We start from the raw sequence: 20,695 nt of genomic DNA on the forward strand, positions 1-20,695 counted from the left end.
TGTTAATTTATAAATTATATAATATTTAAAACTTCGATTAGCGTTTGACTGATAGATAGTTTTACTACTATAGATATAGTAAAATATCGGATATGAGAACTACCATCGTCTTGGTCGCCTTAGGTAATCAATATAAAATAATATAAGGTATACATAGTTTGCAACAAAAAAACTCACTCGTTGCAGACTGAACTTTAATTAAGATATCCTGTCAAACTGCGGGTCGATAACTAAACAATGCTAAGTCATTAAGAAATTCAATTTCAATTTATATTTACCAACATTTTTTAAAATTTATTTTTATGAAATATAACTATTGCTATAAAAAGTAATATGTTTTATTTATTAGGCTTTCGTGGTGGGATATCTGACTGTTAACTCGATGATTGTGGGTTTGTTCCCCGCTCGGGGAAATAATGTGGGATGTGTGTTCCTCCAGTCAATGCGCAATGCCCCAAATGTTGGGGGGTTCCGAAAGTGTGTCTTAAAACTAGGTTCCCTCTATCTACCCAAAAAAAAAAGAAAAAGCGTCATGCAGCCATTTCATTCAGGTATTTCTTTATATACCTACAAGTATAGGTATATAAACAAATAGTCATATTTGTGTATTTAATGACTACATATCTGTAAGAAATTTTATGACGCCAACATGACGCAGTTGATTTTATTGTACACGATGGTGGAGGTTTCAATTTCTAGATAATGGAATATTTATTAAAAAAATAACACTTTAACCGTAGTGCGGAACAGAGGGAACCTATTGTTGAGATAAACGCATGGCCCGATTTTCGAGACGTTCCATTGTTGAGTTGTGGAACTCAACACCGCGAAAATGAAAATAATTCATTCCCCGAGTAGGGATTAAACCCACAAACATCGTGTTCATAGATGGCAATAAAATAATAATAGTATATTCGATAATAATCAAGTTTTATAATGATTGATTCATCACAGTGAGTCAATGCGCAAGCGCACGAACTAACCCGACTATGATTCATCAAGTAACCGCATTTTTACAAACTTTTTATGCCAATTTGTGAGAAGCACAATGTTTTTTCGTCGTTAACCAGTTGTGGTCAATTAGACAATTAGGATCTATTGAGATATTGTAGATCAGAAGGTCATTTGAAAGTAACGGTTATTTTTCCTTTTTTTTGCTAGGCCCAAATTTTTTAAGTTAGGTTATAGTTTTATTTAACTAATTACTTGAATTCGTCAAGTCTCTCCGTCTGGCATAAATTATTATTGTAAATATTTTTTTATGTAAATTATATTTATATCAATTACATTAATCAATAAAAGAAAGATAACCCAACAATTGTGTTATCTTGAAACTTAATAGCTTACGAAACGATATAATAATATGCTGGCATCGACCAGGTCTGGTGGCAGATCTGGAAGAAAACTCTCCAGAAGTTACTAGTAAACCATGTATTATGTTTATGTGCGATATTTTAAAATATTTATTTTAATTTCAGATGATAATTCTACTAATATATATTACTTATACGTGTGTATGTATGTAGCATCGATTTTTAAATTACTTTTTGCGCTGCCCTAGTAAGTTAATAGCTTATAGGGAAATCGTTTTAGCTATTCACTTTATCGCTAACTAGGTTTTATTGAAATTCTATTAATCCGACAGCCTTTGACAGTTACATTTTCATCTGCATATATAGTAGTTTTCCGAGAACTGATTTTATTTTTAACGATTTTTGTAAAGTCTAATTTTACAGTGGATGGATTTTGATGGATGGATATAGCTGAAAGTAATGACCTACCTAAAAAAATATATTTTTAATAAGTCTGTCAAATAACGGAAAATAAACTAAAGTTTTTATTTATGCTCTTGTAAAACACCAACATTATATGAAAAAATTATATCGTACTTCTTACTAAGCAAGAGATAATATTAATTAATTTTAATAATTTAAGAAATTGAATACTAATCACATTCATTTTCGGTTCTAAAACTAACATTTGTATGCCCAACGCAAATAGCATCTGGACGTGAACCAATTACTTTCAATTTTACGAAGCAACTCTATACTAATATTATCGATCTGAAGGGCTTTTTGGTTAAACGCTCGAATATCAAGAACTACTGGTTTGATATGAAAAATTATGTTTGTGTACGATAGTCCATTTATAGAGGGAAGCTGTATTAAAATTACAAAATTACCTACATTATATTCTTCTACTTTTGATGTAACCCGCTGTACCCGTTGAAAGTCTAAAACTCTTAGTTATATGTTAGTATTTGTCACTTAAAGTACCCTTCAAATTTTCCCCATTCGCTCAATGAAATTTCGAACGAGAAAGAATTTCGCCTGAAAATGTTCAATAACGTTTAATTACTAGCAACGATTTTTCTTTGTAGCCGTGTTTATTACTTTAGAAGGTTTATTGTTCAAGTCTTTCTTTTAGTATAAATTTTTATACGTTATTTTCACGCATCTGTCGGCTTTTGGGCAATGATGGAGAACTAAATAACAGATTACGTACTCCGTTTTAATTAAGTTTATTAGAAATTAAAAAACTTACATCACGCTGTATCCCGCACACAGCAGGGTAAACAGAGGGAACGTAGTGTTAAGACACTCCGGTCCCCACTTTCCGTCGAATTCTGGAGACAGGTGTTAGGTTCCGCCAACAAACAATAGTAATAAGGCTATGAAAATAACAGAAATCGTTCTTGCCAAGGAGACGTTTACATAAATTCTGAACAAAACATTACCCCAAATATATGTAATAATGAAAACGAATTCTGTACTATCATCTTTACTGAAAAACCTCAACTGCTTCACGAAGGCGTATCTTCAATTAGAGATCCCCACATTATATTATGTCGCTATATAAGTTCAAAACATTAGAAACGCAATAACGTACTCAAACAGTTAACAATGTCTACCTCCCCAGTAACAGATAATTCCCATTCAAACTTTGATGGAACCAAATTTGGAATTAGGTTGGTGTTGTATTACTAGAGGAGATTGTCTTTGTTCTATTATATGGGATATTTTGCGGTTTGAATAATGTTGGCAAAGAGAACCTAGTGTTAGGACACTCCGTTTTCTATTTCTCCAATTCAGGAATTTGTGTGTTGAGTTGCGAACGTCAATAAAATGATTAATGTACTCGAGTGAGGTTCGAATCATTAAGTGTCAAGTTTACAGTAGTATATGAGTGCTACATCTAAGATTTCGTTACCTAGAAAACAATCGAGACGATAAATGAATTTGAATTTGAATTGTTTTTCTTGTTGTAATTTAAATGTAATATCGCTCATCGACCACAATTCTTGAATATATTTTTTTCATCGATAGAACTGCGCTAACGTGTGTTGCGGTGGCGAATTTCAAAGCCGCCATATTGAATTGACTGACTGATACTCGAATTAATTTACCGATACTCGAATACTATAAAAGTTATTCATTTGTTTTTACTATAAATTAGAAGTGGATCGGTCGATCATAATTATTAAAATGTTCGTTATTAAGCATTGAAATGCTATTTGAAAGTTTTGTCTCGTATTTTTTATGAATTGAAGGGCCTTTTTTTGCTGACTCTTTTTTTCTTTGGTAGCGTTATTATTGTAATATTTAACCATTTTCAATACATAAAATAATAGCTTTACCAAACAAAAAATACTTTATAAGCGATACATATTTTTCATTTCGCTCATACTCAAACGACAGTTCAAATGCAAGAGCACAGTATAAGTAGGTCGGTGAACAAAGCAAGTTGTTTACGCGTTCCGTAGCTACGTAACTAAACTCTTTTGAGCTAAACTTTTTAAGAACAATGGTCTTTATCTGTTCACGGAACCCAGAATTTGATCGTGGGAATACAAATAGAATATGACACGCATATAATTGTTTAGCTTGCAATGTTTTTGTTTTGTCGATTAAAATAATGATTTTAGTTCTAGGAAGTTTTGTAGGCGGTAATGTTAGATGTTTAAACGACTTGTTGGGTGGTTTTCTTGCTAAGTACTTAATTTTTTAATATGTAAGGTAAAGTTACCGCCGAGTCTGGCTGTCAACGCAGCTAGTGGGTTCGATTTTCACTCAGTGGAATAAGTTTTTCTTCTCGCTCAGATAACAAGACAAAGCGCCTACACACTGCTTTTTTAACCGACTTCTGTAAGAAAAGGAGGTTATCAATTCGACTGTATTTTTTTAAATTTTTTTTTACTAGGTCCCGTCTGTATACACTGTAGTATACACTGTGTAGAGTAAGTGTGGGATGTAGGGTAGAGCTAAAAATATGCAATGAAGGTTAGAAGGTTAGGTTAACTTAATAGTTCAATAGGTACTTAATAAGAGATGAAATGTATCGTATTTTACTTGAAAAATGCGATATATATTTTTTTGTGAAGTCGGTAAAGAGAACTTAATGATACTTCAGCCCGTTCGACTAACCTTCACCTTAAATATATTGAAAATGTATTCGTATTCAGTGTACTTATTTTTTTCAAGTTTGTATATTTGAAAGACTTAAGTAGCTATATAGATTTGAATAAATTTTGATATAAAGATAATTGAAGACATTTTAAATATTATATATATTAGTAGTAAAAGTTTGCTTGGTTGCTTGCGCGAATCTCAGGAACGACTAGTTCAAATTAAAACATCCTTTTTAGTTAGATAATTCATTTATTATTCAGGAAGGCTACAGGTATATATTACATTAACTGTTTCAATGTAACCCAATGTAGGTACCAGAGTTCCCTTGAGCTAAGAGTTCATGTTTCCATTTTACCTCAAAGCATCAAGTAAAAGCTAGTTATCAAATCTCTCTCACATATTTATATGTCTTAATGCGTGTAGGTATTAATTTATTTTTATTTTGTTACAGCGGACCCCTTGCCCGGCAAACATGTACCACTCGAGAGCTACGAGAGTGAACTGGAGCGAGAGCACGCGCTGCCCACGTCCGTCCCGAACGCAGACATCCTCAAGACGAACAACAATCCCACCTATCATAAGCCTAGGTAAGCTAGTTGAATATTTATATTCCTTATATGGAAGAAAAGAACAACATAAAGATGTTGCGTGGATCATCCTGATGGACTAGTACTGATGGTGTTGAACTGGTGGTGATGGTTGTGGGTTCGATACCCGTTGGCGAAATTCATCAATTTCGCTTTGTCGCTTCCGTAAGACAACGTGCGGTGTTGAGTTTCGCTATTTAAAAGGCTATCGAGTTCGAACACAATACAAAAGTAGACTCAGTGTCTTGTCACTAGTTTCTCACTACCCATCCAGGAGGAGGATAACGCAGGAAACTAAAAAAATATATCATTTATTTGTCTGCGATCAAACACAAAAAAATAAACCTTAAACCGTTATTTAGACGATTTTAATATAAATGATTTATATTGTAATACTATTGTGAAAAGTTAGGAAAGCAATCCCCCCAAATAACAGTGTTTCCAAACGAAATTAAATCATTAACGTAAATTTCAGTTAGTGCCTCTTAAAGTTAAATATCTTTTGCTGTACGTAAAAGTTTCATCCCTTTCACAGCTCAATAATACTAAGAACAGTGATTGTTGAAAATTTTATTGAGATTTTTTATGTTTTTTTTAATAAATAGGTTGTGATTTTTCTTGTTTTTTATGTTATTTGTTGGGATGATGGAAGGAAAGTTATGTAAATTTTAATTTAGAGTTGTTTTCAAGAAATGATGTTATAACACTTTTATATTTTTAAATAGATTTTTCGTAAGCGTTTTGTTTATCTTTACTTATGTCCGTATATATTTCTCGAAAAATTGATATTTTATAATTTACATCTTAAATTCTTTTCGAAGCTGTCGTGGTGTAGTAGCACAAGTGTACGTTTGTTATGTGTGTTTGATTCCCACTCTCACACTCTCTAGCAACGAGGCAAATCGCATTAATTATCTTTTATTATTAATCTTTATAAGTATTCTATTCTCCATGTTCCGCAAATTGAAGAACGTACCCACTTATGTTCATTTAAAATTGACATAACACTCTGCGCCACTTCCACTACTTTACGTTTAGACATTAAAAAGTTACTGCCTGTTCCCCCAGACGTGTTTAAGTTTAACTGCTATATTTTATTATTGTAAGCTAATCTTAACTTTACAAAATTAGAAAAATAATAAATGTATTTCTTTATTTTTTGCTTTTCTGCAAATTAATAAGTAGCAAAAGCAATCGATCTTCACGTTTTATCCCGCAAGGTACCGAGAGATCCTAGTGTATAGACACTTCGTCCTCTGCTTTGCGCCCGAATTTGAGTGTGTGTTAAGTAACGGAACTGAACGCTGTATTTTTATATCTAAATCAGATAAAGCTGTTCTTTATTAAACTAAACGTTGTTTTGAACCTAATCAAATCATCGCCTATAGTCAAACATTTTATAGGTAACCTCCTGTAACCCTGCTATGCGAGAAAAAACAACTTTTTATTTCAACTTTCACTTTTTTTATTTGGTATTCTTTTCAGCATTTTCTTTGATAAGAACCCACAAACATATGATAAACGACCGTACAAGCTAATTGCTAAAACAACGAGACATCGAATGACCACTCGATTAATCGTTCGTTTTGTTGGTTATTGTGTGATCGGATTTATAGGAGAGTAAAGCTAAATAGATTTACGGATTTTGATAGAATACAAAGCCGTAACTGATATACTTAGGCAGATATAACATTGGACGGAACGGCTAATGGAATACGAGTATTGTATTGTTTGGTATTTGGATGGACAGTTTTAGCCGCTATTTCTGGTAAACTAGTGATGTTACTCGACTTTTTCTTTCTTTTTTCTGTAGCTTCACGCTTTATCCTGCATTCTATTAGCGGGATTAAGCATGAAGAGGAGGCAGACAGAACGCTATGTCAAGACTCAACACCATGTTTTAACTCGTTACCAGAGCGAGGAAATGAAAATATTAAATATTTCATTCTCTCCCCACAAAATAAAGCCAGCCAAAACTAACTTAATAGCTAATTATTATATAATATTTATTATAAGCGCAAAGGATTTTTTAAATATTATTTTCCTTTAAACTTTATTTTTATAAAGGGTAATTCTTCCTTTATTGAATATACTTTACGTGGGACGCAACCTACGCGAACTCTACTGTAGAGTATTTCTTAATAAATAAAGCGCAATATAAATATATCAAAAATTAATATATATATACACATAATTAAATAAGTAGAAATTTATGAAAAATGATAATATGTTTAATATATAAAAACCGATAGAACAAAAAAAATCATAAAATTTTCAGTTTGTAATGTGTATAACTTCTTTTTTTACATTTTTTGGATTACAAGGTTACAGGTCGTGCCTTTGAAATCCGTCCAATTGTCTTAACTAATTAAGTTATATGTTCTTATCACTTCATGTCATAATTCTTATCAATACAAATTTTGTTGATAGCATCTCAAAATTTTTCTTTCTCTTTAAAACACTTCTCAGTAATATGTAAAACAATACCTCATTTACCATCGATTTGCGATTCATGTCAAAGTCGTTTTACCAAATCGATCCGCTACAAAATAGGTCACACATTTAAATATTGCACCGATAAAATACAAACACGAATGCAACGGGTTCAAAACCGCCAGTTTTTAATTAGTTCCGCCGCAACACGCTAGTTTAATAGAAACGGATAATTAACTTTGAATCTAAGCATAGTATGCGCATAATTTCAAAGTTGATCATTTTGATTTTTGTTTTATTTAACATTTGTGTTAGTTGATAGTGGGGTACTGAATTCGATTTCTGGTTGAGGTTATTTTTTTTTCTCGGTGTAGTTGACGATACAAGAATTTTACAGTCTTTACATTAGGTTCTCTCTATTTACCATGGCATATTTTTCATTGTTCTTTATAATTTCATGATTCATAATTGTTCTGTCTAGACATCGAACTCGCTACCTAAACAGAATACAAAACGAGCATACAATTTGCACGACCATTTGAAACGTGACACGTAAAGTGTTATATCTGTCGTGACTACTTTTGCTTCGTGGCTATGCTTATGCAAATAAAAATTGCTCGTCGCATCACGAATTGTTGTACTTATGTGGTAAGAAAAAATATTACAGAAGGTATAACTTAACAGGAAAGCTGTAAACCAAAACCTAGTGTTGAGACACTCCATCCTCCATTCATCGCCCATTAAGGCATTAAGTGTCAATGAGTTGGGGAACTCAATCCTGCATCTCGCTTTGTCTTGTTATTAAAACAAGGAAATGAAAATAATACATTCCCCCGAATGTGAATCAAACTCGCAACCGTCGTGTTTATTGTGAGAGAATGTGCCAGTGTGCTACGACGGCCTCAAAATGAAAGTTATAAAAAAAAAACATTCCGTCGATTAAGAATAGTCAAATAGTTACTGCGTTACACGGCCTATAAAATTCTCCTTTTCCTCCTTTTATATACAAACTATAAATAAAAAGCTTAAAAAAGCGAAAAAGATTAAATTGAGCAAATCCAAAGCTTTTTAATGGGAAAAATTACAACCGTTTATGTCAATGGTCGGATTTCCGATTTCCGAGACGGTCTCGTTCCTCAGCAACATTGAAATATACTACTAGTAAATGCTCTGCTTTTCTATCAAAATGTATAATTTATTTAAATATACGATATAAATTTGTTTTTGTTTTTTTTTAGCTTCACGTTGTGTATCCTTTATATAGCAGGACAGCTAAGGGAACCTGGGAACCTAGTGTTGGTATGTTCCGTTCCCATTAATACACTTCTGTTCCCCACTTTCTGCCGAATTCTGGAGGCGTTGAGTGGCGTTATTTGTTTTTTGGCGTTATGAGTATTTATTATTTAAATTTATAGTTACAGGGTCAAATCTACTTCGGGCAATTATTATTATTATATTAATGTTTTCTTAAATTTAAATATTTAAAATGGCTATTATGGATGAAATAAAAAGTAGTGACTTGGACATTTTCAATATTTTTTTTGTTGTATTTTATATTTGAAGTTCTTTAACCAAAAGCAAATTTTACACGCTCTAACCACACAGCTAACTTCTTTAGAAGTCATCGCACTTTTCATGTACAGTGTTTTAAAATTTAAATAAACTCTTGCAACTTGTACCGTAAACACTGTATGGAAGACGAAAATGTACCCTGTCGGTATAGCGTCATTAATCTAAAGCTTTTCATATATTTATACGTCACTACGTAAAGTGTTAAACACGTACGATGTAATGACGTGCATTTTACATAGATAGACTTGGATTCGATTTTTTAATGTTATTGATGAAGTCGTTTTTTTAGATTATTTTATTTTAAAATTAATAATAAATGTAAACGCGTTATGTTGTGAGGGTTCGATTTCCACGCACGCAACAGATTTTTTTTTTCATTTTTACTTTACTTTTACTAATAAGACATAACACAGCGTTAGGTACCGCTACTTAAAATACAATGTCTTGATCATTAATTGAAAAATGAGAAGCAGAGTGTCTTAAATTCTCTAGTCGTGCCCAGCTATACATTAAAAAATATGCTTTTAGTACTTTTTTATATACTGATAAAAAAATAAAGAATCCATTGCTCTCGATTTTTATATATGTATATTTCCAATAAAAATTCTACTACCAACAAAAACGAACGTATATGTAAATCAATACCTTGATTAGTAGGTCAGTTGCCCAAAATTAAATAGTTTACGTGGAAGCAAATATAAAGAGGGTTATTCGTCGAATGTAACCAATATGTTCGACTAAAAGGGTTGTTTTTATATTTATACTACGTACGGTATATTGATATACGTTTTAATAGTTGGTTCTTTATTGCGTTTCTAGTTAATAATATTTTTTTATATTATATTTATTTTAGAATAGACGCAAAAATATCTATGACCTATTTCTTAGGTTTCTCACTCTTTGCTTTTATGTCGAATAGAACCACAAATGTATTTTTGTTCACAAAACATGTCGATAATAATGACATAAAATTGTTAAATGACATGAGCAACTTTTAAAATAAAATAAACCTAATTTAAAATTTAAATTTCAGCAAAACTTTATTATCTTATATTATAATAAACAAAAAATACACTTCAACCTACAAACTTTATTTATAGTTAAAAATATTCTAAAGATTCTATTAAACAAAGCTTTCAAAGGCATCCTCAAAAAGAAAAATGTTTTAAATATACCACGACAACGTAGCTTAAGTCCATCAATCGTGTTTGGTATGGAATATCGCCCACATATTTATATGGATCGTATAATCAATCTGTTACAGAGCTAAAATTGAGGTATATTTTAGATTATTTTAAAAACTACTTCAAATATATCTAAAAAACACTCGATAGTTAATCACACTATTTGGAGGCAATTTTTATATTTATTTTCTTTTTTTTTATGCTCTTCGATACACATTTAATAATTAAAAGAATGAGTTAAAAATAAGGAAACATGTTATTAGGCGCTCTCTAAAATAACCAAAAATTATATTTTATTTGCCAATAAAATAAAATGGTATTAAATACAGTTAGTTTTGCGAATTTTCGAACACTATGCAGGTTTTTTAATTCGAATTATCGATACATCGCGGGTTGAGTAGGAATAAAGGAAGAATAAAGAATTGAAAGTATTAAATAAAACAATATTTCTAAAATCTCTCTCATCTCCTAACTTATATCACGGACAATTCTGAATATTTTCCGAAAGTGTACGACACGACGATGTTGCTACAAACCATTAATCTAACTGCTATTGTTTCTCACTTGCATTATATGCAACCCTGTGGAGCCTTCATTTATTTTATTGAAATCCTCGCTTGAAAAATACCAGAGTCGGTCGTTGTTTACAGTACTTTTAAAAGTCCTAGAGGTTTTTTATATTATTTTTTTTTTTCATTGTAAAGTTGAACGTTTACTGTTAATGTATGAATGAGTAAATGATTATAATATGTTCATTGTGCAGTAATATGTTATAATATAGAGATAATTGTAGCTTAAATTATTTTCTTTTCCCTAATCTGGTGGACAAAACGCAACTTTGAGATACGCCTATCAACGCCCAATATCTCGAAAAGTAGAAGACGTAGTGTTTTATCACTAAGTTCCCTCTGTCTAGCCTGCTATGCGGAAAAATTGTCGCGTTGTCTTATGATTAATGCGCCATCTAGTGTCCAGTAGCGGAAAGTAACATTGCAAAAATTTTGCTGAAGATAATATAATATGTAACGATAATCTATAGTTTAGAATCTTGTATTACTATAGTAGCTAAAAAATAATGATTTTAGTTTGAATTGATATATATATTTTGAACACTTGAACACCGCCATCTGGCGTGAAGTAACATAATATATGATATACAAGTAACAATTTTATTTTGGGCGATTTTTACATATTCACTTATAAACTATGCTGATATCAGTTGATTTCATTTATTTTTTTATACTTTTACATATTAATAAAATTTTGAATAATTCCTATTACTTTTGTAATATAAAAGTTCATCTAAAATATACGTCGTTCTCTTCATATATTAATTAGTATTACCTTCAAATTATAGTTAAATATATAAAAAAATATATGCTTACATTCATATGTTTTCAGCAAAAGTTTAAAACGTTTAACTCGATCTACCAACGGTCGTGGATCTCTTGAAACAGTGTAATAAGTTACAATCGGACATTATGAGCTCTACAAAGTTTTAAAATTTTTCTACGTGTTACTTTTATCTTTAAAAGTTTTCTCAAATATTATATAGATATATCTTAAAATGATTTTAATTATAGTTCTGTGGCCAATATTGTTAATTATTAGATTACTAGACGCTATTATTAAAATATATGTTAAAATAACCAATAAAAAATATTGGAATATACCTAATTTTAAACATTTAAGTTGTCTACGTCGATTTTCGCTTTCAATTTATATATAAATTTGAATATGCTAATTATTTTCCACTATTTGCACATACAAAATAATAAACTCGCGATTTTATCACTCACCCTGATTGTTTGATATACACGAAATGTCATAAACCACGGACCCATCACGACGATGTCAAAACATTTTCGAAACTACACACACTGTCGCTTTCTATTCTATTGTTGCTAAATACGTACGTACCTATAGTTAATTAAAGAGTATGCATGCGTAAATTTACATTAGGTTAACAGACCGTGACATCTTTATAATGTGATATTCGGATTTATTATAGTCCACTGATATATCGTTCTAACTTTCGATTGTTTTGATTTAATTTAATTTTGGTGATATTTTGGGGTGAGGTTTGAGAAGTTGTGAGTTTATGTTTGAAATGGATCTGGAATCTTTTTATTTCCGCTTTACGCTTCATTTCGCATGTCGATAAAGAAAATTTATTTCAGGAACTATTAGTTCAAAATGACAAAAAACCTTTTTGTGTCACCTGTGGTCACAATTACCTCGGGCATGTAGAATGTGTCATATCCTAGTTCAATTTGACCACGGGAGGTAAAAAAATATTTACAAAAACACAAATTTCTCATAACTATCTATATGCACGAACGATTTTCATAAAATATTCTAATCCCCATAGCATTAATAAAGATATGTATTTACAATACGTTTGGTGCGGGATCTATTAAAATGTGGTTAACACAGTGAGAATGGCGTAAGTGCCACCAGGCGGGCACCATGCCAGCTCCTACACAGCCAATTTAAATAGAACCCTTTGCCTGTAGAAAATACAAATAAAAACAGGCCAATCTAACTCGGTCGATTATATCGCGGTCTAGTCATACATTTTGTATGAAACGTAGGGTCAGGTTATGCCGGCCGGTCGCGGGTCACTGACTTTAGCTAAACTTGTATGGGAAACGTACTTAGGACTAGAATTTGGACGATTGTATTTAGGTTGTCTGATTTGGCATTGATTATTATAACCTAGATCGTTGTATTGAGACTAGCTGACGCCGGCGGTTGTGTCTGGCTTTTATTTTTTCTCTTATCTTTAAATTTGTAGTGGAACTAGAGAGATATTTTAGTTTTAGCTTCCGCTATGTTCTGCACATTGCAGGATAGGCAGAAAGTGGGGAACAGAAATATGTTAATGAGATCAGAGTGTCTTACACTACATTCCCAGGTTCCCTCTGCCTACCCTGTGTAATGTGCGCCATTATATTGACTTACTAAATTCTATACATAACTTCAAAACTAACTAACTAATCCCCTAGATAACTCTAAAATCAATTACATCCGGTTTGCTTACTCCACACGTTAATCCAACAATTAGGTGGCACTAACTACATATTCCAATTAATTACTACAGTACCTACCGACATACATCTAATATACATATATATATATATATATTAGAAATAATTAATTATATATCTATATAATTAATTATTTCTAATCAATGTCCCGCGTGTTTGAGATGCTGTGAATTGAGATATCTGCAAATGACTTTGTGACAATTATAGAAATTATATGGTTTTTGTATATTTTTTTTATTATTTTTGTTGTGTAACTTAAGACGTTGGGGCCAGTCATAGATAAGGGGTGCAAGCTTGTGACGTTTTCGTGATAGGTTGTGAGTTCGATTTCCACTTGAGAAATTGAAATATTTAATATTTTAATTACCTGGTTCTAATAACGAGGAAAGGTTTTGTCACAGAGTGTAGTAGCACTGTATTATGTACTTAACCAAGAAGTGAGAGGAAATTTATAAAATATGCATCAGATATTTTTACTGCCTTGTGTGGAATCAAACTCACAACCGTCACGTTAACAGTCGAGCACTGTGCCACTACGCCACTACGGGCTCGCTTCCTAGTACCACTACATATTAAGATTATCCACATTCCCACGTATCCACACAAAAGGAGGTAATATGTTTTTAATTCACTTCGCGTAGGCATTTCGCAGTATTCGTGCGTTTATTGAAATTTGCGTTTAAGTTTACTGCCTGACGTCGCATTGTAGTCGTCTCTTTAGTGCTGATTTATTATTCTTTGTAATATGTTTATATTGTTAAACACTTTGTGCAGTTTGTGGTTTACGGAAACGAATACCTACTATGTATGGGATTGTGAAGGTTGCGGGTACGATTCTCATTGGAGGGAATGGTTGTTTATTTTTTTTTATTTGATCTGGTAACAATAAATGCAGAATTCAGTCCCACTACTCAGCAGGTACTTTATGTTTTCAAATAAGACGAAAAGTTGGAAACTAACAATTAGTTTAACACACTAGGTTCCCAAATATCCTTCAAAATTATTTAACAATTATAAATAATAATTGATAAAAAATAAGCAATACTTTAAAAAAAAGAATATGAAAGCGTCAAAAATGATCGTTTCACACATTTTTATGTAAAACATGACGGAACATTAAGCTTCCTTATTATGAAGTCAAGCCACGGTATTAACGTCGATGCGGGTTCGAATCGTTTGGAATTTAAATGACAGATTTATGTTTAAATACGAAATTTCTCACCATCTAAGGTATGTTTATAAAGGAAAACAAAATTGTTAGACGAATTTAAAATATCTTTTGTTCTATTTTATATGAATATTATTAGTATTATGTTAATTGGACAGGAAAAATTAAAAGATAAAAATGTATGAAATTTATATCAAGTGCTACTGTCAGTGTATGGAATATTTAAATTGTAACATGGATATAAAAAATTGCAACTGTTGAGTTTCTTACTCTTTATAGCAGGCAGAAAGAAAGTAATGTTAAGACACTCCGTTCCACACTTTCCGCCCAAAGTTTGAAACATTGTATGTTAAGTGGCGGAACTCAGCGCCGCGTTTTGACTACCAGAGTCGGGAAAAGAAAACAATGAAATCTATGTAATAACTATTCCCGCCTTGACATATGTATGTAATAAAAATAAAAAAAAAATAAATTAAATTATCTAAATATCAATATATTTGTTTCCAGGCCTCCCGCCCACCACGGCGCTTCGCTACTGGCGGGCGTGGGCGCGGTGCCGTCGTACGCGCCGCCCGGACGAGCGTTCTTCACGCCGCCCTTGCCGCCCGAGTACCGAAACCCCTTCGCTGATAAGCCGACACTCAGAGGTGAGTGATAAGACGTGATTACATGTGACTTTTTTTTTTTTTTTTATGGAAAAAAGGACAAGGCAAACGAGCGTTCGGGTCATCTGATGATGCTCACCGCCGCCCACGACCCCGTGCAGCACCAGAGGAGCTACTAAGTGACTAAGAATTTACTACCACAGAATCATATTTATAAGAAAAAAAAACTTAAGTACCACTAAAAATAAAATACATATATAAAAAAAAACAAATCCAAATCAATATAAACGTCTCTATTACAAAAATTATTCGCTTATATACCTTCATAGTAATGTAATTTTGTGTATATATCAACATACGAGTATATGTGGAAATTAATATGTTAAATATCCACTTTACGTGTAATATTGGAATAGGACGTCAAAGAGCTTTCTAATGCGAACAATTTTGTCAAATAGCACGATATTATATGTCATCAGTAAGTAATATACATTAATGTATTCATTTTAATTTAAAAGTAATTGTTTCTATATTTTACTATATTTTCTTATCGACTGGTTGTGGGTTCGGCGAAGAAATTAAATATTTATTTAAATTTATATTTTCATTTCTTCGCCCTGGTGTCGAGGCAAAGCGCGGCGTTTAGTTCCGCCACGGAATGCGTACAGAATCCAGCGGAAATTGGGGAACGGAGTGTTTTAACACAAAGTGTTCTGCTGTGTGCGGTATATAGCGTGAAGCTATATGACATATAATTATCTAAGATCCGAAAGCAACCTCAGGGTAGTTAGTAGCTACAGATAGGTACAGTGGGTTCCATCGAAACGATTTATAATATTAGACAGTATAGCCCATATTGAATTAGGTGAATTAGTTAACCCTCCTCAACGCGAGAAAAAAAAATTTTTTTAGGAATTGAACCAGTGATCTCCACAGAGCAGACTATCAACAACAGTTTTCTAAACAACAAATCATGATTAACCCTTTTTCCTTGGCTAAGAGCTTCTTGGCAAATAGTCAAGAAGGCGGATGCCAATAAAACGAATATGCCATTCACCTCGCCAACTGTGATTTAAAATAGAATTTTATTCAATAAATCCTCATAATAAGATGTCTGGAGATTTCAAGTTGGATATTTCTTTCCGGAGTATATATTTTTTGTGTTTAGATTTGATTTTGTTAATTAGGTTGTAAATTTTGAAATTTGTTTATAATAAAAAGTTTATTTAAAAAAATTATAGCTTCACGTTTTTTCCCGTATAGCAGCGTATGCATAATATAATGAAATATTATAATGAAAGATACTCTGTTAACCCTGCACCGCTGTAGACCATTGCCTGTAATGAGCATGTAGAGTGGCGGATATCAACGCCGCGCTTTGTCTCCTACAACAGGGAAAGACCTCACAACCGTCGCGGGTTCAGTCTGACTAAAGGTACTGCCCCGCGAGGGTCTCAAGTTACGAGTTACGACGCTCTAAAATTACCTACTTTAATGTATATTTAAACTAAAAATTAATTTATTAAACGTATATTATTTAACTCTTCAGGCACAAACACAGATGGGAACAGTTATCTCAATCGGCGGCCGATACCACCTCCGTCGCTCGGACCTGGACATGAGAGGATACCGATTCGACCTCCGGGACAGGTTAGTTTTAAATCACTCAGTACTACTCTACTCTACTCTCTTCACAACGGCTTCACTTAACTAATAATTGTATTGAATATGGGTCATACTAAATATTTTTTCTTTTCGAACCGAATTCTTTTCATATAGTTAAATAAATGATCACGTAAATAAGATTAGACTATACTATATAAAAATGTATTTTTTTTTATTTTTTTATTGTTTATACTTACTTATTACTTAAAAGAACATACTTTTTATATCCATGAAATTAAGAAAATTATGAAAGCCGATTAACTTAAATTATCCGTACGCTAGTGTTTCTTCCTATTTTTCCTAAAAATCCTACCGAGGATTTCTTAATGGAAGCAATTGAATATTTACTATGTAAACCAAACACTACACTTACCCTTTCAAACATACTAAAATAATAAATAACCAATTTTCAGGAAACATCCTCCCCACAAGTGCCGGCGCCACCGCCCTTACCGCCGCCGGGAATTGAACCACAAAAGAAAAAAGCTCTGAACACGCCAAGCCATAAGGTACATATTACTTTGACACCTAATTAATGCATTTGCCATACTAAATTAAGTGATTTTTATTAGCGAAATTGGGTTTTTATTACAATTGTTAGTGGTTCTATTGATTTTTGTAAAATAAAATATCTGTATTTTAAACTTCGTTGATTTGTTATTATGTTACTTAGTACGAAAGGCTATAAATTAACATATCGATGTTGTTCTATTTCAGCCTGACGAACTAGACGACAAACACGGTACGGACCAAGCGAACTTCACAGACTTTGTGCCAAATTCTCTAAACATACCAACTATATCAAGAATACTATCGGGATCAAATGGAAGAAAAGAAGATATTCCCGATGTTCTTCTCAGGACAGTCACTGCTAAACCTCAACATAATCAAGAAAAGACTTCTAGAAGTGACACGCATGCAACAAAAGATGCTGTAACGCTAAGTGATTCGAGAGATTCTTCTACAGAAGGTGTTTTAGCCGTACTAGACCCTGAAATGAACAATTTAGATAGACCACTCATTAGAGAAGAAAGCGAAACGAATACTCGAAGAAATCTGCAATACGCTACAAACAAACAGACGGACAGGAATGATTCTAGAAAAGACGACACTTATACGCCAGCCACGACAGTGGGATTCGAACTGAGTGACCCTGAAATGTCTACTGAAAGATATCATAACCTGGCTAACGTCAATTTAGATAAGAAAGTGTCTCACGATAGTAAAAATATAGGTCCAATACAAGGTCCGGATGAAACTTGGCCAGTTTTGTGGAAATGCCATAATTGCTTAATGGTCACCATGTTCACTGCTCTCGCTGTATACTCGATTGTTAGAATAATCCGCTATGATAAATTTACTCATCTATTTTCCCAATGTAATTTCATGATACTACATCTAATTCTAGTGTTAATTTGTATTATGAGAATATTCTACATTTGCTACGATCCATACAATATAAACCACTCGTTACCAGTTTTTATTAATGCTATTCTCTTGCATATCCCAGAAATATGCTTGAGTATAGCTTTTGCTTCTACCATTTTGTTTTTATTGACGAGCGTTATGAAGGTCAAAGCGAATTGTTGCAGTTTTCTGTTTCGTTCTAGAACAATCGTTATAGGCGGTATATTGCATCTGCTGTCTTGCGTCATGTTGCACTGCATCGAGAATTTGATTAAAAAGCAAAACAGTTTCGAAGCCGGCGTGCTGAGTTTGACGTGTCAAATTATTTTCATCATCGCTTGTCTGACCCTGGGATTGCTCTACTTATACGTATATAATATTCTGAAAACAGTACTTCAAACTAAAAGTAATCCGTACATTAACGGTTTCCAAAATCTTAATCAAGTGATTCGTATAAACGTAGCGACTGCTTTACTGTTCATTGTTATGGCGGTTCTACAGATATATGGTATAATTTGTGTTAATCATATTCCTAAGTTTGGTTGGCTGAAATTTGGTTATCATTTTTGCCTATTAGTCATTGAGGTTACCGTGGGAGCTCTTATAGCTTGTATAGTGAGCTGGAGGATGCCTCCAGCTACTATCCAACATGAAAAGATCGATGGACAAAAAATTTCCGGTTTAGGCCATTTTCCATGTACAGCCGGTTCAAGCAACGAACAGTTTGAATCAGATTACCCCGCTAATTGTAACGCGAATACCAATCTGCATACATACACTATGAAAACGGGAAAGCCTATTTATGAAACAGCCGGTCATCATCCCGCCATACCTGATCAATGCTGTGGTCCGTTAGACCATCAAAGATTCCAATTGAGTACTTTAGCCGGGAATTGTGATACTAATTCGGGAACTGAAAATTATTCTGGTCACAGTTCTATCGCAAACGCTGGACATAGTAGTTCGACAGAATCTAGTAACGCTACCTCTAGCCAAGGGGTGACAAATCATTTGATCAAACATCATCAAAATATAGGTTATAATGGTATAGAGTCGGCGTCAGACGATCATTACTCGAATTGTGACCCAACGATGCAATCCCTACAAGGTGACGATGCGTTGGATCACGAATATAACGTTATTCAATATGGCAGTAACAATGATTTCATTCGAGATATCAAAAATCAGAATTATAACGCTGGTTCTAATCGTAGCTCACACAATTTCAAACACATGTCCTATGAAAGGGTTTCGTCGAGAACAAATAGCAATCCAAGAAAAAAGCAAAGAGCTAAAAACAAGAATGTCCCAAACTGTATGACAATGGGATACGATCAGTCCATGAGTCATCATTACCACCAGCCTCATATGGACGAATATGGTAATTACAATGCCGAAAACGCCTCATATCACGTTTCGGGGATACAAACTTTGAACCCGAATAGAAGTTACGATCAACAAATTCGCGGCTCCCAACGCCGTAACTCACCATCAACTTCGATGGTAAATTCTAGTGGAAGTCAAAAACGTGGTAAAATCAATGGCTTCCCAGACAGACCGAAATCTACTGATTTATATGGGTTTTCTGAGGAATCCAATAATTATATGGCTCCGCAACCAGCTCCTAGGAATGGTTACGATACGTACTCGCAACCACAAGATGAGATTCATCCAAATGAAACAGGCGCTACCATGCTGGTTGCTCAGGACGGTTTCGTCAGGTTTCGACCTCTAGAGGACGGTCCGCAAACCTGATTCACCATTAATCTGTCTGTCACGACAGATCTCCTTAACTTTTGAACAGAAAGCTCATTGGTGTATATTGTATGTATAGATAGGTAAAGGCCACTTGTAAATAGCATTTCGGGCCTCCCATAAGTTTTATAATATCTCAAATGAGATTCTGCCATTTTTTTTAAAGTATTTAAATAATTATCGAAATGGTTGACCCGATTTCCTTTAAATATAACTTAAATAGTTAAGTAAAGCTTCTTAATGTTTGTCAGTCTGCAGTAAAGCAACTTCACTGTTTTTTTAATTTTATTGACTATGAACACGCCTAAGTGTAAGTTATGTCAGTCATTTATAACTAAATGACTACTATTTAATGTGATATCGATATTATTTTGTTTAAATAATTGTCCAAGTTAGCGTAAGTATGGAGTCAGTCATGTACTGACTGACTTGAAAACGTAAGTTCAAGCATATTCAAGAATATCTTAACAAAATGAAGAGTTATAGGATATTAAACATTTTACACACTGTTTTTAAATTATATTGAATTTATATCAATAGATTTAGAATTTCACGTGTTTAGACTGTTATTTACCGTCTTTAGACTGTTAGTGACCGTCTAACTGTAAACATGACTGGTGTGGGTTCGATTACTACTCGGGGGAATGATTTATAATATTTTCTTGCTCTGGTAACAAGACAAAAACGCGACATTGACTTACGTCCCTCAATACGTAATGTCTTGTAAATAAGGCGGTGCGTAACGGAATGTCTTAATACTTTGTTCCCTCTTCCTACCCATATGCGGGATACGGCGTGAAGCTAGACTGTTATTTGTTTAAGGATTACATTTTTTTATTCCATTACAACTTTGCCATATA

General features: G+C 33.1%; 1 protein-coding gene across 2 annotated transcripts in view; it reads left to right on the forward strand.

Annotated features, from left to right (window-relative positions):
- LOC146529616 (uncharacterized) overlaps window positions 1-20,207 on the forward strand; it is a 384,832-nt gene extending 364,625 nt beyond the window's left edge. For both annotated transcript variants that reach the window (XM_085201516.1, XM_085201517.1), the window contains 5 exons: window positions 4,861-4,996; window positions 14,911-15,050; window positions 16,558-16,658; window positions 17,087-17,182; window positions 17,391-20,207. In XM_085201516.1, the coding sequence (XP_085057642.1) occupies window positions 4,861-4,996; window positions 14,911-15,050; window positions 16,558-16,658; window positions 17,087-17,182; window positions 17,391-19,835 (2,918 nt within the window). In that variant the 3' untranslated portion in view covers window positions 19,836-20,207. The remainder of the gene's footprint in view (window positions 1-4,860; window positions 4,997-14,910; window positions 15,051-16,557; window positions 16,659-17,086; window positions 17,183-17,390) is intronic.
- The last annotated feature ends 488 nt before the right edge of the window (window positions 20,208-20,695 follow it).

The sequence above is a fragment of the Heliconius melpomene genome, chromosome 18, assembly GCF_056956725.1.
Source record: "Heliconius melpomene rosina isolate 202511_hmr_F chromosome 18, ASM5695672v1, whole genome shotgun sequence".
Classification (NCBI taxonomy): domain Eukaryota; kingdom Metazoa; phylum Arthropoda; class Insecta; order Lepidoptera; family Nymphalidae; genus Heliconius; species Heliconius melpomene.